The sequence below is a fragment of the Oncorhynchus tshawytscha genome, linkage group LG20 (genome assembly GCF_018296145.1).
Source record: "Oncorhynchus tshawytscha isolate Ot180627B linkage group LG20, Otsh_v2.0, whole genome shotgun sequence".
Taxonomy (NCBI): Eukaryota; Metazoa; Chordata; class Actinopteri; order Salmoniformes; family Salmonidae; genus Oncorhynchus; species Oncorhynchus tshawytscha.
In genome coordinates, this window is record NC_056448.1 from 10,723,719 (window position 1) to 10,743,750 (window position 20,032).

General features: G+C 43.1%; 1 protein-coding gene across 2 annotated transcripts in view; it reads right to left on the reverse strand.

Annotated features, from left to right (window-relative positions):
* The window catches only part of amacr (alpha-methylacyl-CoA racemase), a 33,678-nt gene extending 20,756 nt beyond the window's left edge, over nucleotides 1-12,922 (reverse strand). Inside the window, exons 1-6 of one of the 2 annotated variants that reach the window (XM_042302185.1) lie at nucleotides 12,829-12,922; nucleotides 12,506-12,721; nucleotides 12,328-12,400; nucleotides 11,846-12,103; nucleotides 9,119-9,262; nucleotides 3,239-3,399 (exon numbers count right to left, since the gene is read on the reverse strand). In XM_042302185.1, coding sequence (XP_042158119.1) covers nucleotides 3,239-3,399; nucleotides 9,119-9,262; nucleotides 11,846-12,103; nucleotides 12,328-12,343 — 579 coding nt within the window. In that variant the 5' untranslated portion in view covers nucleotides 12,344-12,400; nucleotides 12,506-12,721; nucleotides 12,829-12,922. The remainder of the gene's footprint in view (nucleotides 1-3,238; nucleotides 3,400-9,118; nucleotides 9,263-11,845; nucleotides 12,104-12,327; nucleotides 12,401-12,505; nucleotides 12,722-12,828) is intronic. The other variant, XM_024380837.2, reaches the window with a different exon arrangement.
* Between the last annotated feature and the right edge of the window lie 7,110 nt (nucleotides 12,923-20,032).

Consider the following 20,032-nt stretch of genomic DNA (forward strand, 5'->3'; position numbering starts at 1 on the left):
CATTGGAGAAACCAAGGCTGTTGAGTCTGCCGATAAGAATGCGGTGATTGACAGAGTCGAAAGCCTTGGCCAGGTCGATGAAGACGGCTGCACAGTACTGTCTTTTATCAATGTCGGATATGATATAATTTAGGACCATGAGCGTGGCTGAGGTGCACCCATGACCAGCTCGGAAACCAGATTGCATAGTGGAGAAGGTACGGGGGAATTCAAAATGGTCAGTGATCTGTTTATTAACTTGGCTTTCAAATACTGAAAGGCAGGGCAGGATGGATATAGGTCAATAACAGTTTAGCACCTCTGACAAGAGTGTCGGCAGTACATTTTTTGCTGTTAACATAGAACAGATCTTCTACCGTCAGCCTCGTTAAAATCCTCCAGACCCCAAAATGTCAGTACCGTTATTTTTGCCTGCTTAAAATTTGTAGCTAGATAGCTAACTAGCCAGATGCGCTAGTGTGGTTGCTAGCTAGCTAGAATTTGTAGTAAGCCCTTGTTGATACTAGCCAGATGGCCACAACTAGCTTAGCGAGAAACATTATAATTAAATCAGTATGGATATGTTTTTGAATGAAGCAGTTGCCTGTTAGCTGACGAGAGTCAGACACCTAGGTAAATAGCTAGCTACCTATTTTGTGTTAATTCCCATGAGTCTATGCCGTTGGGGGTGACATATGGAATTGTTTTTAGATGGTCATACCATGATTCATTTAGCTATTTGATTTAGAATTTTAGGACCCCTTTAAGTGGTTTCCCCAAAAAATATATACATTTGATATATTGAATTTGGCCTTTACTACTACAGCCCGTAGACCCACATTGAATAACACATTCATAAAATGGCAAAAAAGAGACAGTACAACAAAAAAAAGTCATAAGGAAAAAGGTGGTGGATTACACCGGGAAAAGTGCCGCTTTTTTCCTTTTGAACTCACACAGACAGTAGTGCTCTTTGATTGGCTTTGCTGGCCACCGACAGGCAGACAATTCTACATTTTGAAACGTCTGGTTTGTTTGTACTCGGTCAGTACGCAGCAAGTGGTGTCTTTTGTTCTAGCAAGAGAAGGAATTACCGCCTACTGTGCTAAGTACCTATCGGCAGTCAGTGTGACCCCTCACAGTTGTGTTCATGTTTGCCTTTGATTGCCTGTGGCGATAGGTTAAGGGAATCTTTTGAGATGGTTGCCATTGAACAGAATGTCAGGGATAATTACCTTGCAGACCAACAATAAGATGTCATTGTCATGGCCCCTCACTGAGGCAGTTATCAGCATATTACATGTACTCCTTACTGATAAAGCATCAAACCTCTACATGCATCAATCCTCTACATCCTCTACATTAGGCATGAACAGGAAGTAGCCGGCTGCTTGTATACAATTTGTATGCCTACAGATGCTGTCTACATAAAGATAATTATGTCTTTGCTGGTTTACAGAATGCATTTTAATAGCTACAATAGCATTTTTCCTGTAACTTAAGCAGTCTAATTATTTGGAGGGGTACATTTGGAGATCTCCTTAATACACAGTATTAGCCTTAAAATTGGGGTCACTAACTTTAGAAAAGCTATGGAAAAGTACCAACAATCCCTGGAGGAAAAAAAAAAGTACAAGCCTTAGGCAAAATGTCATGTTTACAGCGATCATGGAGGGGACGTTAATATATTCATTGAAAATGGTGCTTCAGGCATCATGGCGTCGAGGGATTTAATACAAATATGACACAGTGAGGTGCGGCAAAAGTCAATAAAACCACATCTTGAGCACATCTAGTGCTTGACTTGGACTGAAGTAGGTGCTGGTACTCATTTTAAGTGCTGGTATCGTTTATGTACTGAACAAAAATATAAGCGCAACATGGAAAGTGTTGGTCCCATGTTTCGTGAGCGGACATAAAATATCACAGAAATGTTCCATATACACAAAAATATTATCTCTCTCAAATTTGGTGCACAAATTAGTTACATCCCTGTTAGTATTTCTCCTTTGCCAAGATAATCCATCCACCTGACAGGTAAGGCATATCAAGAAGCTGATTAAACAGCATGCTCATTACACAGGTGCACCTTGTGCTGGGGACAAAAGGTTACTATAAAATGTGTAGATTTGTTACGCAACCCCACAGATGTCTGCAGTCAGCATGCCAATTGCAAGCTCCCTCAACTTGAGACATGTCCACCAGAGCTGTTGCCAGACAACTGAACGTTCATTTCTCTACCAAGCGCGGTTTTAGAGAATTGTGCAGTACGCCCAACCGGCCTCAAAATCACAACCTCCACATCCGGCTTCTTCACCTGCGGGTTCGTCTGAGACCAGCCACCCTGACAGCTGATGAAAATTAGGAGTATTTGTCTGTGATAATGCACTTCTGAGAAGAAAAAAAAAGTCTGATTTGCTGGGCCTGGCTCCCCAGTGGGTGTGCCTGGTTCCCAAGTTGGTGAGACTATGTTCTCCCAGGCCCACCCATGGCTGAGCCCCTCCGCAGTCATGTGAAATCCATAGATTAGGGCCTAATGAAATTATTTCAATTGACTCATTTCTTTATGAACCATAACTCAGTAAAATTGTTGAAGTTGTTGCGTTTATATTTTTGTTCTGTATATTTAAGTGCAGGAACTCCTCAATACTATTCTATACGAGGCGCAAGTACTCCGTTCCGGTGAGCTCCTGCCTAAGTCAAGTACTGAGCACATCTTACATCCCACCTAATCTCCATACTGGACATGAATGGCATTTAAAATTCACATGCTACTGTACATGAGAATGCTTAAAAATATCACAGATACAGTGCTCTTTACCTTTTTCAGTTGTGATTGTGGTACTGGGTTAGTTTAGTGATGGAATTGATCTGGGATTTTACAAAGTGTTGTGAGACTGTACTGAGCTAACCACAAGACATGCTGATTGTGTTGTGATTTCTGTGTCTGAGCAGTGTCCAGGTTAAAGGGGTAGGAAAGAAAAAAACAGTTTGGAAGTTTGTTGTTGTTGAGTGCCCTTGTTCAATGTCACAGTGTTATCTACTGTTAAATATACATTATATCCTACGGCATTCTTCAGGCAAAAATCTGTATGCTGCACTGTACAAGCCTTTAGAGGATATGGAGGTGTACAGAAAACAGTACTGTAGGTGTTGTTGATGCCTGGCAGCGTACTGTGAACAGCACTGTGGGTGTAAATGTCGCTTATGAATCTGCTCAGACCTCAACTGAGCTGATGTGATGTGATCTCGTACTCACCATGCTGGTGTCAACGACCTGCCCTATTCCCGACCTGGTCCTCTCCAGCAGGGCCAGGACCACCCCGAGGGCACAGGTCAGACCCCCGCCTGCAAAGTCAGCCAACAGGTTCAGAGGAGCGTAGGGCTTCTCGTGGCTCCGGCCCAGCATGGACAACAAGCCTGACACAGGAGGAGAAGAATACATGGAGTGAGAAGCAGAGATGGAGGAGGATACATCATCCTTTCTTAATGTCTGTATGGACCATGGTATAAAACATAAACAAAGTAAATTATCTAAAACAAATCTAGTCTAAATGATAAGTCCTTACAGTGGCTTGCGAAAGTATTCAACCCCTTGGCATTTTTCCTACTTTGTTGCCTTACGACCTACATCCCCACAGCATGATGCTGCCACCAACATACTTACCTGTGGGGATGATATTCTCGGGGGAATAAGAGGGGTTGGGTTTGTGCCACACATAGTGTTTTCCTTGATGGCCAAAAAGCTCAATTTTAGTCTCATCTGACCAGAGTACCTTCTTCCACATGTTTGGGAAATCTCCCACATGCTTTTTGTCAAACACCAAACGTGTTTGCTTATTTTTTTCTTTAAGCGATAGCTTTTTTCTGGCCACTCTTCTGTAAAGCCCAGCTCTGTGGAATATATGGCTTAAAGTGATCTTATGGATTGATACTCCAAATCTCCACTCCACAGCTTTGCAGCTCCTTCAGGTTTATCTTTGGTCTTTGGTCTCTTTGATGCCTCTCTGATTAATGACCTCCTTGCCTGGTCCGAGAGTTTGTGGGCGGCCTGTTTGGAGAGCTCCTTAGTCTTCATAGTGCCCCTTGCTTAGTGGTGTTGCAGACTCTGGGGCCTTTCAGTACAGGTGTATATATACTGAGATCATGTAACACTTAAACAAAGTCCACCTGTGTGAAATCGAACTAATTATGACTTCTGAATGTAATTGGTGGCACCATATCTTATTTAGGGGCTTCAAAGCAAAGGTGGTGAATACATATGCACGCACAACTTAAGTTTAAAAATAAATCAATTAAAACACGTGATTTTTTCCCCCATTTCACTACACCAATTTGGACTATTTTGTGTATGTTCATTACATGGATTCCAAATAAAAATCTATTCAAATTACAGATTGCAACAATATAGGAAAAGGCACAGTATATGCACACACAAGGCCAAAAGTATGTGGACACCCCTTCAAATTAGTAGATTTGGCTATTTCAGCCACACTTGTTGCTGACCGGTGTATAAAATTGGGCACCTCCATAGACAAACATTGGCAGTAGATTGGCCCGTACTGAATAGCCCAGTGACTTTCAATGTGGCACGGTCATAAGATGCCACCTTTCTAACAAGTCAGTTCGTCAAATTTCTGCTCTGCTAGGGCTGCCCCGGTCAACTGTAAGTGCTGTTATTGTGAAGTGTAAACATCTAGGAGCAACAGCGGTAGGTCACAGCGGTAGATCACACAAGTGCACAGTACGGGACTGCCAAATCGTCTGTCCTCGGTTGCAACACTCAATACTGAGTTCCAAACTGCCTCTGGAATAGAGGTCGACCGAGTAATCGGAATGGCCGATTTCAAGTTTTCATAACAAGCGGAAAATCTGTATTTTATTTTATTTTATTTTATATACCTTTATTTAACTTGGCAAGTCAGTTAAGAACACATTCTTATTTTCAATGACGGCCTAGGAACGGTGGGTTAACTGCCTTGTTCAGGGGCAGAACGACAGATTTTCACCTTGTCAGCTCGGGGGATCCAATCTTGCAACCTTACAGTTAACTAGTCCAATGCAATAACGACCTGCCTCTCTCTCGTTGCACTCCACAAGGAGACTGCCTGTTACGCAAATGCAGTAAGCCAAGGTAAGTTGCTAGCTAGCATTAAACTTATCTTATAAAAAACAATCAATCATAATCACTAGTTAACTACACATGGTTGATGATATTACCTAGCGTGTCCTGCGTTGCATATAATCTGACTGAGCATACAAGTATCTGACTGAGTGGTGGTAGGCAGAAGCAGACGCGTAAACATTCATTCAAACAGCACTTTTGTGCGTTTTGCCAGCAGCTCTTCGTTGTGCGTCAAGCATTGTTTATGACTTCAAACCTATCAACTCCCGAGATGAGGCTGGTGTAACCGAAGTGAAATGGCTAGCCAGTTAACGCGCGCTAATTGCGTTTCAAACGTCACTCGCTCTGAGCCTTCTGGTAGCGTACTTTATTGGGGGTGTCTTGCTTGGATTTTATTTTCTCATTTTGTCTCTCATAGTTGAAGTGTACCTATGATGAAAATTACAGGCCTCATCTTTTTAAGTGGGAGAACTTGCACAATTGGTGGCTGACAAAATACTTCTTTGCCCCTCTGTATATTTTGATTTGTTTAACACTTTTTTGGTTACTACATGATTCCATAAAAATAGAATAAAGAAAACCCTTTAAATGAGTAGATGTCCAAATTTTGACTGGTACTGTACTTCCATTCATTTTGATACCGGGGAACTTCAGACGTGTCTTGTGAGGCGTCCTAGAGCAAAACACCACAGTGTTCGAGAGAGTATCATCTTTCAATAGAGTGGTGATAATAGGCCAAACCTTTCAGACATTTTCATGAGAAGACCGATTTGAGATGTCTCATGGTCAGACAAGCACTCCTCTAGCTTTGCCACTTTTCACTACAGATGCAGAAGGGTGATATCGGCGGATTGAGATGCAGCCTATGCAAAAAAAAAAATGTTATCTTAGACTGATGGGTATTTTTTTATTATGTTAATTTGATTTCTGCAGGGGCGTGACCATTGTTGGCTAAGGGTTAACCTCTCTAGGCTAGGGGGCGGTATTTTCACACCCGGATGAAAAGCGTGCCCAAAGTAAACTGCCTGCTACTCAGGCCCAGAAGCTAGGATATGCATATTATTAGTAGATTTGGATAGAAAACACTGAAGTTTCTAAAACTGTTTGAATGCTGTCTGTGAGTATAACATCACTTATTTGGCAGGCGAAACCAAGGATAAACCTACCAGGTTTTTTTTTTTTTTAGGTCACTCTTCAAATAGGTTTTCAATGGGTGTCTAGATTTCGAAGCACTTGCTTGCAGTTCCTATCGCTTCCACTGGATGTCAACAGTCTTCAGAAATTGGTTGATGATTTTCCTTTGAGAAGTGAAGAAGTCAGGCCGTTCAGAACGAGGGTCGAGTGAAGTATACTGTCGTGGTTGGGGCGCGTGTTCTGAAAGCTCGCTCCACTGTTTTTATCCGCTATTGAACACAGTTTATCCCGTCTTAAATTTGATAGATTATTTATTATTATTATTATTTATTTATTATTATTATTATTATTATTTATTATTTATTATCAAACAAAAGGACCAATAATGGGACATATTGGAGTGCCAACAAAATAAGATCTTCAAAAGGTAAGGCATGAATTATATCATTATTTCTTAGTTTTGTGTCATGCCTGGCGGGATGAAATATGATTGTCTGTGTTTGTTTGATGGGGTGCTATCCTCAGATAATACACTGCTCAAAAAAATAAGGGGAACACTTTACAATAAACACAACACAATGTAACTCCAAGTCAATCACACTTCTGTGAAATCACTGTCCACTTAGGAAGCAACACTGATTAACAAATTTCACATGCTGTTGTACAAATGGAATAGACAACAGGTGGAAATAGGCAATTAGCAAGACACCCCCAATAAAGAAGTGGTTCTGCAGGTGATAACCACAGACCACTTCTCAGTTCCTATGCTTCCTGGCTGATGTTTTGGTCACTTTTGAATGCTGGCGGTGCTTTCACTCTAGTGGTAGCATGAGACGGAGTCTACAACCCACACAAGTGGCTCAGGTAGTGCAGCTCATCCAGGATGGCACATCAATGTGAGCTGTGGCAAGAATGTTTACTGTGTCTGTCAGCGTAGTGTCCAGAGCATGGAGACACTACCAGGAGACAGGCCAGTACATCAGGAGACGTGGAGGAAGCCGTAGGAGCAATCCAGCAACAACCCAGCAGCAGGACCGCTACCTCCGCCTTTGTGCAAGGAGGAGCACTGCCAGAGCCCTGCAAAATGACCTCCAGCAGGCCACAAATGTGCATGTGTCTGCTCAAACGGTCAGAAACAGACTCCATGAGGGTGGTATGAGGGCCCGACGTCCACAGGTGGGGGTTGTGCTTACAGCCCAACACCATGCAGGACGTTTGGCATTTTCCAGAGAACACCAAGATTGGCAAATTCACCACTGGCGCCCTGTGCTCTTCACAGATGAAAGCAGGTTCACACTGAGCACGTGACAGAGTCTGGAGACGCCGTGGAGAACGTTCTGCTGCCTGCAACATCCTCCAGCATGACCGGTTTGACGGTGGGTCAGTCATGGTGTGGCATTTCTTTGGGGGGGCCGCACAGCCCTCCATGTGCTCGCCAGAGGTAGCCTGACTGCCATTAGGTACCGAGATGAGATCCTCAGACCCCTTGTGAGACCATATGCTGGTGCAGTTGGCCCTGGGTTCCTCCTAATGCAAGACAATGCTAGACCTCATGTGGCTGGAGTGTGTCAGCAGTTCCTGCAAGAGGAAGGCATTGATGCTATGGACTGGCCCGCCCGTTCCCCAGACCTGAATCCAATTGAGCACATCTGGGACATCATGTCTCGCTCCACCACAGGCTGAGTTGGCAGATGCTTTAGTCCAGGTCTGGGAGGAGATCCCTCAGGAGACCATCCGCCACCTCATCAGGATGCCCAGGCGTTGTAGGGAGGTCATACAGGCACGTGGAGGCCACACACAACTGAGCCCCATTTTGACTTGTTTTAAGGACATTACATCAAAGTTGGATCAGCCTGTAGTGTGTTTTTCCACTTTAATTTTGAGTGTGACTCCAAAGCCAGACCTCCATGGGTTGATAAATTTGATTTCCATTGATAATTTGTGTGATTTTGTTGTCAGCACATTCAACTATGTAAAGAAAAAAGTATTTAATAAGAATATTTCATTCATTCAGATCTAGGATGTGTTATTTTAGTGTTCCCTTTATTTTTTTGAGCAGTGAAGTATGGTTTGCTTTCGTGGTAAAGCCTTTTTGAAATCTGACACAAACCTAAGCATAACACTTGTATCTTCCAATATTTATGATAAGTATTTCTGTAATTTGATTTGGTTCTCTGCAATTTCAAATGGTCGGATGTTATTTGAGACAATGCATTACTGAACATAACGCACCAATTTAAACTGAGGTTTTTGGACATAAAGAGGGACTTCATTGAACAAAACAAACATTTATTGTGTAACATGTAGACCTGGGAGTGCCACCAGATGAAGATCAAATGTTAGTGATTAATTTCATCGCTATTTATGACTTTTGTGAGCCATCTCCTTGGCTGGAAAATGTATTTTTTTTGTGGCTAGGCGCTGTCCTAACAATCACATGGTGTGCTTTCGCCGTAAAGCCTTTGAAATTGGACACGGTGGTTGGATTAACAAGAGGTTTATCTTTAAAATGGTGTATAATACTTGTATGTTTGAGGAATTTTAATTATGAGATTTCTGTTGTTTGAATTTGGCACCCTGCAATTTCACTGGCTGTCCCACAAATCCCAGACAGGTTACAGGGAACTTCATGTAATAGAACATGGTTTTAAAATGCAATAGGGGTGCACAATTTATATTTACAATATCAAAAGGGATGCAAAAATGGCACTCTACTCGTGCAGCCACAGAGATGGTTGCCATCGAGACCATTCAGTAATTGTAGTGCTATCAGTCCTAACTAATATGCCATTGAATAGTGTGTATTTCTAGATCTGATTTTCAACTGAAGCTGTTCCACATCTTATGTCCCGGATGGACGTAATGTCAAGTTGTTTCTACCTGACATGGCGAGGTAGTTGATGTCGTGACCAGCAGCCTTGGCATAGGCTCCACTCTGGCCGTAGCCAGTGAGGCGTGCGTAGATCAGACGAGGGTTCTCCTTCAGTAGCTCCTCTGGACCCAAGCCCAGCTTCTCCATAACTCCTACACAGAAACACACAGTTAAAGGAGAGGAACAGACTTTATATACCTTCAAATTAGGAATAAAAGTACAGAGGCGTAAAAAAGTGTACCATTTGCCAGGCACAGCTTATGCAACACCAAACACTTAAACCACATCCACAGAAACAGAAGACAATGCACCACAAAGCAAATAAAGCCTGAAGCTTCTTGCAAACCACTAAAGTCTGAGTCATGTAGTTGAGGTTGGTCCAGGGACACTGTCTGGCACGGTCTATTTCTTTCTATAGACCCTGCACTCATGACCATCAGACACACCAACCAGTGCAAACCCTGGGGAAAATGTCCTTTCAATACAGCCACCAGCTGAATTGATGGAAGTGGGAAAGTAAGTACAGCTCACATTCAACAGAAATACTACCAAAAATGATTTACAGAAACTTGTTACAAATGAATCACCAAACTATATTTTGAAAGAGGAAGCAAAGTACTTTAAGCATATGTTGTTCTCATTTCAGGCTCCTCCCATCTCCACAAACTGAATATTTGTTCTGTTAAAAGTGTAAAATTAACAGCTGTACAGAAAGACTAATGCGAAGGACAAATTAGAGGATCTTCTTCACACAATTAAAGCCTCTAAATCTGGGAAAACTCCAGGGCTGGATGGCATACCAGTTGAGGTATATCAAACCTTTTTGATGTACTCAAAAGGTCCTTTATTAGGATGTTTTAGGCTACCATTTTTATAGGAGTGGCTATCAGACACTAAGCAAAGTGTTTTTTTTTTAATTATGAGCAAAAAAGATTCAATTTTATTTGGAAAGGCAAGCCTGACAAAATTACAATTATATACTTAACAAAAATATAAAAACGCAGCAAGTGTTGGTCCCATGTTTCATGAGTTGAAATAAAAGATCCCCGCATTTCTCCTTTGCCAAGATAATCCATCCATCTGACAGGTGTGGCATATCAAGAAGCTGATTAAACAGCATGATCATTACATAGGTGCACCTTGTGCTGGGGACAATAGAAGACCACTCTAAAAATGTACAGTTTTGTCACAAAACACAATGCCAGATATGTCACAAGTTGAGGGAGCGTGCAATTGGCATGCTGACTGCAGGAACGTCCAGAAGAGCAGTTGCCAGAAAATGTAACGTTTGTTTTCCACTATATCAACGTTGTTTTAGAGAATTTCGCAGTACGTCCAAGCAGCCTCAGAACCACTGACCATGTGTAACCACACCAGCCCAGGCACTCCACATTCAGCTTCTTCACCTGCGGGATCATCTAAGACCAGCCACCTGGAATGCTGATGAAACCGTCTCAGGCAAGCTCATCTGCGTACTTGTCATCCTCACCATGGTCTTGACCTAACTGCAGTTTGGCGTCGTAACCGACTTCAGTGGGCAAATGCGCACCTTCGATGGCTACTGGTACGCTGGAGAAGTGTGCTCTTCACGGATGAATCCCGGCTTCAACTGTACCGGGCAGATGACAGACGCTGTGTATGGCGTCGTGTGAGCGAGCGGTCAATGTTGTGAACAGAGTGCCCCATGGTGGTTTGCAATTGCATTTTATCAATGGCAATTTGAATGCACAGATATTGTACCGAGATCCTGAGGCCCATTGTCATGCCATTCACCTGCCGCCATCACGTCATATTTCAGCATTATAATGCACGGCCCCATGTCGCAAGAATCTGTACACAATTCCTGGAAACTGGAAATGTCCCAGTTCTCCCATGGCCTGTATGTGTCTTCTGCATTTAACCTGAGCAAAGAGCTTAGCCTTTTTTACACCACAGGAGGAGAGAAACTCACATTGTAACCCAGTACAGAAGTAGACCAGTTGAGAGCAATTGATTTCACTCTGGTTTTAATTACAGTGTTTAGGAATGGCTGCTTTGTCCCATTTAATAGGGAAAACAGTGGACTACATTTGTTTTTGGACAACTATGATTCTTTTTTTTTTAAAGGAGGCTTCTTCATGAAAATAAAGAGCTAAAATTGTACCATCAATTCATAAAAGGAGACTCCTCCTTGCTAATCAAGGGAACAATTTCTGATACTATACATTGGAATGTATCCCAAGTGCACTGCACACTTGGAAGATGTCCCTCCGAATCCAGTATGAAATTATTCCATTTTGATTTCTGAGCTGAAAATAAAATGCACTGGTCTACGCATTGCTGTCTATGGATAAACCAATAATGCGTCAAAAGGCTTATAGTTCCATCACACATTTCACTTTTACGTGTGTTCTGGGCAGAATACATGTGGGAACAATCAAACTGTGTATGGGAATCCTTTCCTTATTTACGACTTGGCCAACACCAGCTGGTGCATACAAATGCATTTTCTTACACTGTATAGTACATCCACTCCCAATCAGGCCGTGGTGGACATGTAATGTTGCTCTCTTCATTTAGTAAATGGTTGATACCTTTAACCCTGACTCTCATCTCTTATCACCTGTCAATAATTGACCATGTTTCTATAGAATAAAGTGGCATTCAATAACCCCATATATCTAGTCTTTAAGGGGGCATTTTCACAATTCAGTAACTGAAATATTCAAAGATGGCCAAATATGAACATATCTGACCTTTGCGGAAGGGCTCAAGGACGACATCTGATTGAATGCAGAGTCTTTTCAGCACAGCTACTCCCTCTGGGCTCTTCAGGTTGATCGCCACCGAGCGCTTGCCTCGAGCCTGCGTGTCCATTGCCATTGCAACCTTGGTCCGGTCCACTCGGATCACCTTGGCGCCAAAGTCAGCCAGAATCATGCCGCAAAAGGGCGCTGGGGCCAGGCCCGCAAGTTCGATGACTCGCACACCAGCAAGCGCCATGAATGGAACCGCTGTTGAAAGATGGGTGTTCTAATGTATTTTATGTGATGTAATGAACATGCTATTCAGTGTGACAGTGTGCGGTTAGCCTATCATAACAATTAAATTATTTGAACACCTTTATTAACTATATATATCATTTACATTTTGTTACATGCTACTGTGCAGTCAATATAGGTTGCTAAAGGGTTTTGTACAATATAAACCTATTCAATGACTGCCGCGGGCAACTTACAATGAATATGGGTCATAGTTCACTTGGCAGGGTTGCTTCCATCACTATCTAGGCTAAGTTCTCTTTTGGCATGCTATGTAGATAAATAGCGAACACGCAGTACATGTGTCAATGTTTGAAGTATTCAATTATAGTGTTTGGGCATAACTCTATTTCATAGAAACTCAAAAACACCTACCTTTGCTGGACAACAACAACAAAACTCAACCAAATATTTCTGACTACGGGTACTTCCTGGTGACGTCCAACTCCTGGTGGTGCATGGGAATTGACGTCTTTAAATGATCACTAAGCGTGGAGAACTCGTATTGGACAGTCATTTGTGGAGAATAGAAGGCATTGCACCAGCGTCTTTTTGTAGGTACTAACGGAGGCCATAGTCTGATTAATCCAGCTGTAAATACACAATTAATTGGTATACAACATGAAACGAATGCTTGCAAAATCGTGTAAATGTTCCTTACAAACCAGAACGTTGAATACAATTACATTTGAACTTACTTTACCGGTATGCTGTGCGGTTTGTCCTTCAGCTGACATTTGGGACAAAATATCCACAAGAATGTATTGTTTATCCAAAGAGGAAGAGGCGAAGCGAGAGGTTGTACTCCGCCAAAAATCTGTCCAAGAAAATAAGTTTTTGTATGGAGGTCAATGAGTGTCGAATTTGGTCAACAACATTTTTTTATTGCTCAATCGCTATTTGTGGCTTATTTGATCGAATAGACGTTTTGTAATAATTAGGTTATTACAAATCCACTGATATAAGTGGACGAAATTGGCATTTCGGCAACTTTAAAATTAAAAAAAAAACTTTACATCAGAGTTGTGCCTATTGTCATAGAGATAGATAGAGGACTCATCATGGATACATTTTAGAACCGACATTGCCATTGAGACAGGGCTGACAACTTTTGAAGAAAGCTTGGAGTGAGAGTTGCTCTATGAATTTCATTTCCCCCTGGCACAACCCCTAGACAGGGGATCTGGGGGTCTTCCCCCAGTAAAATGTTACTTTTTTAAAGCTAATTTCCTGCCATTCTATGTATTTTGACATGGCTTAGGCCTATTACAAGGGTGGAAAATAAAACAAATACAAAACACAGGTCAGGCGTATTCAGCATGCTTTGAACAATAAATCAACACTCAAAATGTGAAAATTTTGTTACTTTGGGGGATGAAATTTTCAGTATGCTAATATTTTTTAAACATATTTTTTGGGTGGTTTGACACTTTATTCAGACAGTAATTACATGAGATGGGGAGACAGGCAAATGGAAGAAACAGTGGGAAGGTTGGAAGTAGTAGTTCTCAGGTGGAAAGCTGAAGTGTTAGTACTAAACCTGGCTCTGCACAGGAAATACAACTATTAATGGTTGATGGCAGTGGACTGCTTTCAAGGTAAGGACAAAAACATTTAGGATTTTGTCATTTGAATTAGGGCTGGAAGAAAATCTTGCTTGCTCTACAGGAGGGTTGACCACTCCTGATCAATGTTTCCCAAGTGCTTGCTGTTTGAAAATGTTCTTGTTATAACAATACTTTTTTCTCAAAATCACCCAGCCTTCAAGAATAATCGAATGAATATCAATGTTCATGTGGTTTATGCCTACTAGTTGAAGATCCTTGCCATCATCTTACTCTACATAGACAAAATATGATGTGTTTATGAGTTGTGAGTCCTCCTACCATCTCTGCCTAGATTGTGCACAATTTAAAATTAAATAAAATGTACGCCTACCACGCTGCACCTTGGTCTTCATTTAACGACGGACGTTACAGAAGATCTCACCACCAACAGACCAAGCAGGGTGGTCAGGAGGACTGGACCTGGGAGGAAATCCTGGACAAGGGCCGGGGAGTATCGCCATCCGAAGGAGCAGATGGAGGCAGTGAAAGCGGAATGGCGACGTTACGAGGAGTTAAACCAACAAATCAAGCACGAGAGGCAGCCCCCCCAAAAAATTGGGGTGGGGCACACGGGGAGATTGGCGGAGTCAGGGTTCAGACCTGAGCCAACTCCCCGTGCTCACCGTGGGGAGCGAGTGACCGGTCAAGCACCGTGTTATCCGGTTCTGCGCACCATGCCTTCAGTGTGCATCCACAGCCCGGTGCGCTCTGTGCAAGCTACCCGCAGTTGCCGTGCTAGAGTGGGCATTTAGCCAGGACGGATTGTGCCGGTGTAACAGTATAACTTTAGACCGTCCCCTCGCTCATACCCGGGCGCGAACCAGTGACCCTCTGCACACATCAACAACAGTCACCCACGAAGCATCGTTACCCATCGCTCCACAAAAGCCGCGGCCCTTGCAGAGCAAGGGGAACCACTACTTCAAGGTCTCAGAGCAAGTGACGTCACCGAGTGAAAAGCTATTTAGCACGCACCACCGCTGACTAGCTAGCCGTTTCACATCCGTTACACTGGCTCAGCGCTCCTGGCCTCCGGTGCGTCTCTTCGGCCCAGGATATCCTGCGCCAGCTCTATGCACGGTATCCCACAGTTCGCCAGCACTCGCCAACCCAGTGCAGCCTGTGCCAGCTCCCCGCACTTGCCGTGCTACAGGGGGGATTCAGCCAGGACACGTTGTGCCAGCTCTACACTCCAGACCTCCAGTGCACCTCCACGGCCCAGTATATCCTGTGCCGGCACTACGCACTATGACTCCAGTGCGCCTTCATAGCCCAGTGCGTCCAGTGCCAGCTCTCCACACTCACTGAGCTAAAGTGGGTATCCAGCCAGGACGTGTTGTGGCAGCTCCACGCACCAGGCTTCCAATACGTCTCCTCAGTCCGGTGAGACCTGTTCCGGCTCCACGTACGAAGCCTCCAGTGATGATCCATGGCCCGGAGCCTGTAGTGATGATCCATGGCACGAAACCTCCAGTGATAATCCATGGCCCGGAGCCTCCAGTGAGGAACCATGGCATGAAGCCTCCAGTGACGATCCATGGCCCGGAGCCTGTAGTGGTAATCCATGGCACGAAGCCACCAGTGATGATCCATGGCCCGGGGCCTGTATTGATGATCCATGGTAAGGAGCCTGCAGCGACAGTCCGCAGCCCGTAGCCTGCAGCGATGGTCCCCAGTCCGGAGCATCCAGCGACGGTCTCCAGTCCGGAGCCTCCAGCGACGGTCCCCAGTGCGGAGCCTCCAGCGATGGTCCGCAGTCCGGAGCCTCCAGCGACGTTCCGCAGTCCGGAGTCTTCAGCGATGAGCTTTAGTCCGGAACCTCCAGCGGGGGTTCCCAGTCCAGAGCCTCCGGCGATGATCTGCAGTCTGGAGCCTCCAGCAGTGGTTCCCAGTTCAGAGCCTCTGGTGACGATCCACAGTCCAGTTCCACAGAAGCGGAGGGATCAGCTTAGGGAGAGGGGGCTACGTCCCGAACCGGAGCCGCCACCGAGGGTAGATGCCACCCGGACCCTCCCCTATAGGTTCAGGTTTGCGGCCGGCCGCACCCTGTGACTAGGGTGGGAAATCTATGTTTATATTTCTTTGTTGGCAGAGTATGGTTCCCAATCAGAGGCAGCTGTCTATTGTTGTCTCTGATTGGGGATCATACTTTTTTCCCACCTTCTGTTGTGGGATCTTGTCTTTGTGTGTTGCACTCCTAGCTTTACGTTCGTTGAGTTGTTTATTGTTTTTTGGTGGAGCATTTCAAATTAAAGAAAATGTACGCCTACCACGCTGCACCTTGGTCTTCATTTTAACGACGGACGTTAAATATCCAATGCTTATTTGTATTTAAAACTGTCCATGGGTGGCTTCAACAATACATAGCCTCAAATAGGCATATCAGATTTAAAATATGTGAATACACTGGCAAAATTGGATAATAGAAGTGTGGGGAATAACAGTAGTGTTCTTGGTATAAGCACAGTAATTACCCTATATTTTAGCCCACTGTTAAGAATGAGAATTGTTCCACTGATCAGGCTAAATAAAGTAAATAGATAATAAAATCTCCCGAAGACAAGTTGACATACATTTTCCACTACACCATAACCAAATTATTTTAATATTTATCTTCCCCGCTCCCCCTCCCTGGCGCTCGAAGGCGCAAGCCTCCCCAGCATTACACACTCCTGCCACCATCATTACTCACACCTGCCTTCCCCCTGTCACGCGCATCAGTGATTATTGGACTCACCCGGACTCAATCACCTCTGTCCTTATCTCCCCTATATCTGTCTGGTTCCCCGCTCTGTTCCATACTTCAGCATTGATTGTCATATGTCCTTGTATACTCGTGTGCTGACACTGTTCCTGTCTTATTTCATGTCTGTTCCTGATTAAATGTTTGACTCCCTGTACCCGTTTCTCATCTCCGGCATCGGTCCTTACACCCCTCTAGAATCAAACGTACACTTTTGGGTTCACAATCTGTTTGACAAAATTATTTTTGCGGTTACTCGTCAGGTTACCCTACCAAACTTCCCTGATAAAACATACTGTAGGTCTGTCTGTTGCCTTTTCATTGTCACAGCCTAAATGCCAATCACCAAACGAGGGGACTAATGCAAGTGTGGATTAAATCGACTGGTGTACATGCTGTCAAAAGCCTGTATTCTGCAATAGGGACGGGAGTAACATCAACCTAATTTTGTTGGCAACATTGTACATAATACAGCGCTACCATGCTGCACTTTTTACAGTTTTATAACTCAGCAGAGAGTTCTCTCTCTCTCCATTCAGCTCCACTCTAATCTTGAGGGGTGTTTCTTTAAAACGTCTTATGCTTCAATGTATCGCGGTTCACAGTGCTGTGGCAGGACAGGACAATGATAGAGGTTTCCGCTCATGATGTTAAATTGCAGGTTCAGATGCTCCGATTTCAAAACGATTTGGAGCACAGTTGAAAATGCAACGTACTGACTATACAATGGACTAAATATAAGAGGTGTGGCATGTGAGCGTCAGAAGATAATCAAATGTTTCATGGCCAATGCATGAGAGTTGGCAGCTCTGTTGAGGGCGTCCACCATTTTAAAGTATTCAACTGGGTGAGGATTCCTGTTGGTAGCAATCAGCCAATGAAGAAGAAAATGGACTACTTTAAAATGGAGATAGTTTCGATGTTGCTGCCTAAGCTGTCACAGATGCTATAATTGAGCCACACAGTGGACACATCATAATACCCATAAAACCTAGCGGTCAAACAAGGAAATGGTTCCAATACTTTTTCCAACATTCATGTTATTCACTCTGGATTTGAGAAACACTTCAAATAAGGGCTGTGTTTTGTGTAGGCTTACCCTAGGGTTACGTTTTGATAACCGTGTAAATCTCTCTCGGACAAAGTGACTTTTATCAATATATTCAGCTCTATTTACTCTCAGATTCGAACATGCTAATCAGCAACAAAGTAGACTTCATGCGAGACTACAAATCCATGCAAGTTCCAGCCATCTCTAGCTGACACCTTTGCTGTCAACTAGCTAGCTACCTTGATCCAAAACAAAAGATACACTGAGTATACCAAACATTAGGAACACCTTCCCCACCCTAGCTTTCACCTGGATTCACCTGAACATTCTATTTCATGGAAAGAGCAGGTGTTCTTAATGTTTTATATACTCAGTGTATATTGAAAATGTTAATTTACTGATCCAAATTTTGTTTAACTAATATTTGTCTTATGTATTTGGTCTTGTACAGAATACTATCCTAGTAGCAGTCAGATACTGTATGTGCAATGAATACTAGGCTATTTTTTTTGCAACGAAGCTATATAGCTAGCTAGCTACCTAGATGATGTTAACGACATACGCTTATTTTTACCAGATCCTATTTAGCCGGAGGTCTTTATTTAATCCCTTATAATTTCTGCCAAGTCTATGAACAAGGTGAAATCTATTTCAATTCATGGTGTCAGAATGCACTGCTGTATGAAAGCAATTCAGAACTAACTTGTTGACATGTTCTGTTGCAGATTCAAAGCCAGATTAAGTCATTGCAGAATGTATCCATAATCATGAATGAACAAGCGAAGAGCACCATTTGAACCTGTCACGTTCTGACCTTTATTTCCTTTGTTTTGTCGTTATTTAGTATGATTTTGGGATTTCTATGTTTCGGCCTAGTATGGTTCTCAATCAGAGGCAGGTGTCATTAGTTGTCTCTGATTGAGAATCATACTTAGGTAGCCTGAGTTTCACTGTTTGTTTGTGGGTGATTGTCTATGTTAGTTGCTTGTGTCAGCACAGTTCTCATTATAGCTTCACGGTCGTTATTCGTTTATTGTTTTGTATAGTTTGTATTCAGTGTTCAGTGCTTTCTTTAATTAAAAAATCATCATGAACACATACCACACTGCATTTTGGTCCGCTCCTTACGACGATCGTGACAGAACCAGTTTTACTATCCATGAGAGCACAGATTTTTCCATTTTAGGAATTAGACCAGCAAAAAAAGGACAAAATGTAAAACAGCATATTGTGTTTTTGGTTGGTGAGTTACAAATGGAAAAACTGGATATGTAAGGTAGGCTTTATATACAATACTAGGTCAACTCCAGCAGAAACAGAAACACACTTAACAGACAGAGAACAAGAAAGATATGCCTAAAACACAGCTATATCAATTCTTATCAATTTAACAGGTCCATGGTGATGCTTTCAGTAGTGAGCAGCACATTTAACACTGCATTCAGTCTGAATCCCAGAATAAGCAGGAGGATGACAGCATTACACAGGTGAAAAGATTGTAGCAAAATCAGTACACCTGTCACGTTCGTTGAAGGGAGGAGACCAGCGTGATGTGAATACGTTCTTCTTTTTGATGAAACGAAGAACACTTAAACAACAAAACAAACGTGAAGCTATATATAAACAAGTGCAGATACAGCCAACTAACCATAGACAATAACCCACGAAATACAGCTGCCTAAATATGGTTCCCAATCAGAGACAACGATAAACAGCTGCCTCTAATGTCACACCCTGACCTAACCAAAATAATAAAGAAAACAAAGAATACTAAGGTCAGGGCGTGACAGTACCACAGCACTTTTATGTGTTACAATCTATTATGCTATCAAATCAGGAGAAGAACAAGTAAAGGAAGCCGCACATGGAGAGTTCCAAAGTATCCGAAGTTGATGGACCATCAGGCATAAAAGGCATAGTGTGGAATAAGGGGTAGGCAGAGAGATGGTTGGCCATGGAATAAACATACAATGGGGTGCTGGTGTGCTTCTTCACCCTTTTTAGATCTTTGTACCAAATATCCAGCCCATGTCCAGTCATACTCGGGGTCTCAGCGTGTGCATGAATGTCTTCGGGTCTGCATCTAGAAAGATCAAGTACACAAGATGGAGGAAGTTAACAATCTGTGGCTTAGATGTAATTCAAAGTTGACACAAATGATAAACTAAGCAAAACGATGCAACAAACTACTACACATATGAAAGACTGTACCACACAGGCCAGAATAATAGCCTGCACATGGTGAGGAACCTAAAGGCACATACTGTACCAACCAATACTACTCACCCTACAGACAGGTGCCTTGGCTGCTTTGGCTACAGTCTTCTGGTGTACAGCTGCTCCCATCTTCTTAGAACCCGCCGCAATGGCATCAGTCAACAAGTTCAAGTTCAACTTGAGAGTGAGCATGCGTTATATAGCCACAATGGATAAAATGAAAGGTGAAAAAAAGATTTGAACCATTTCCGTGTTTGACCGCTAGGTTTTATGGGTTTTATGAC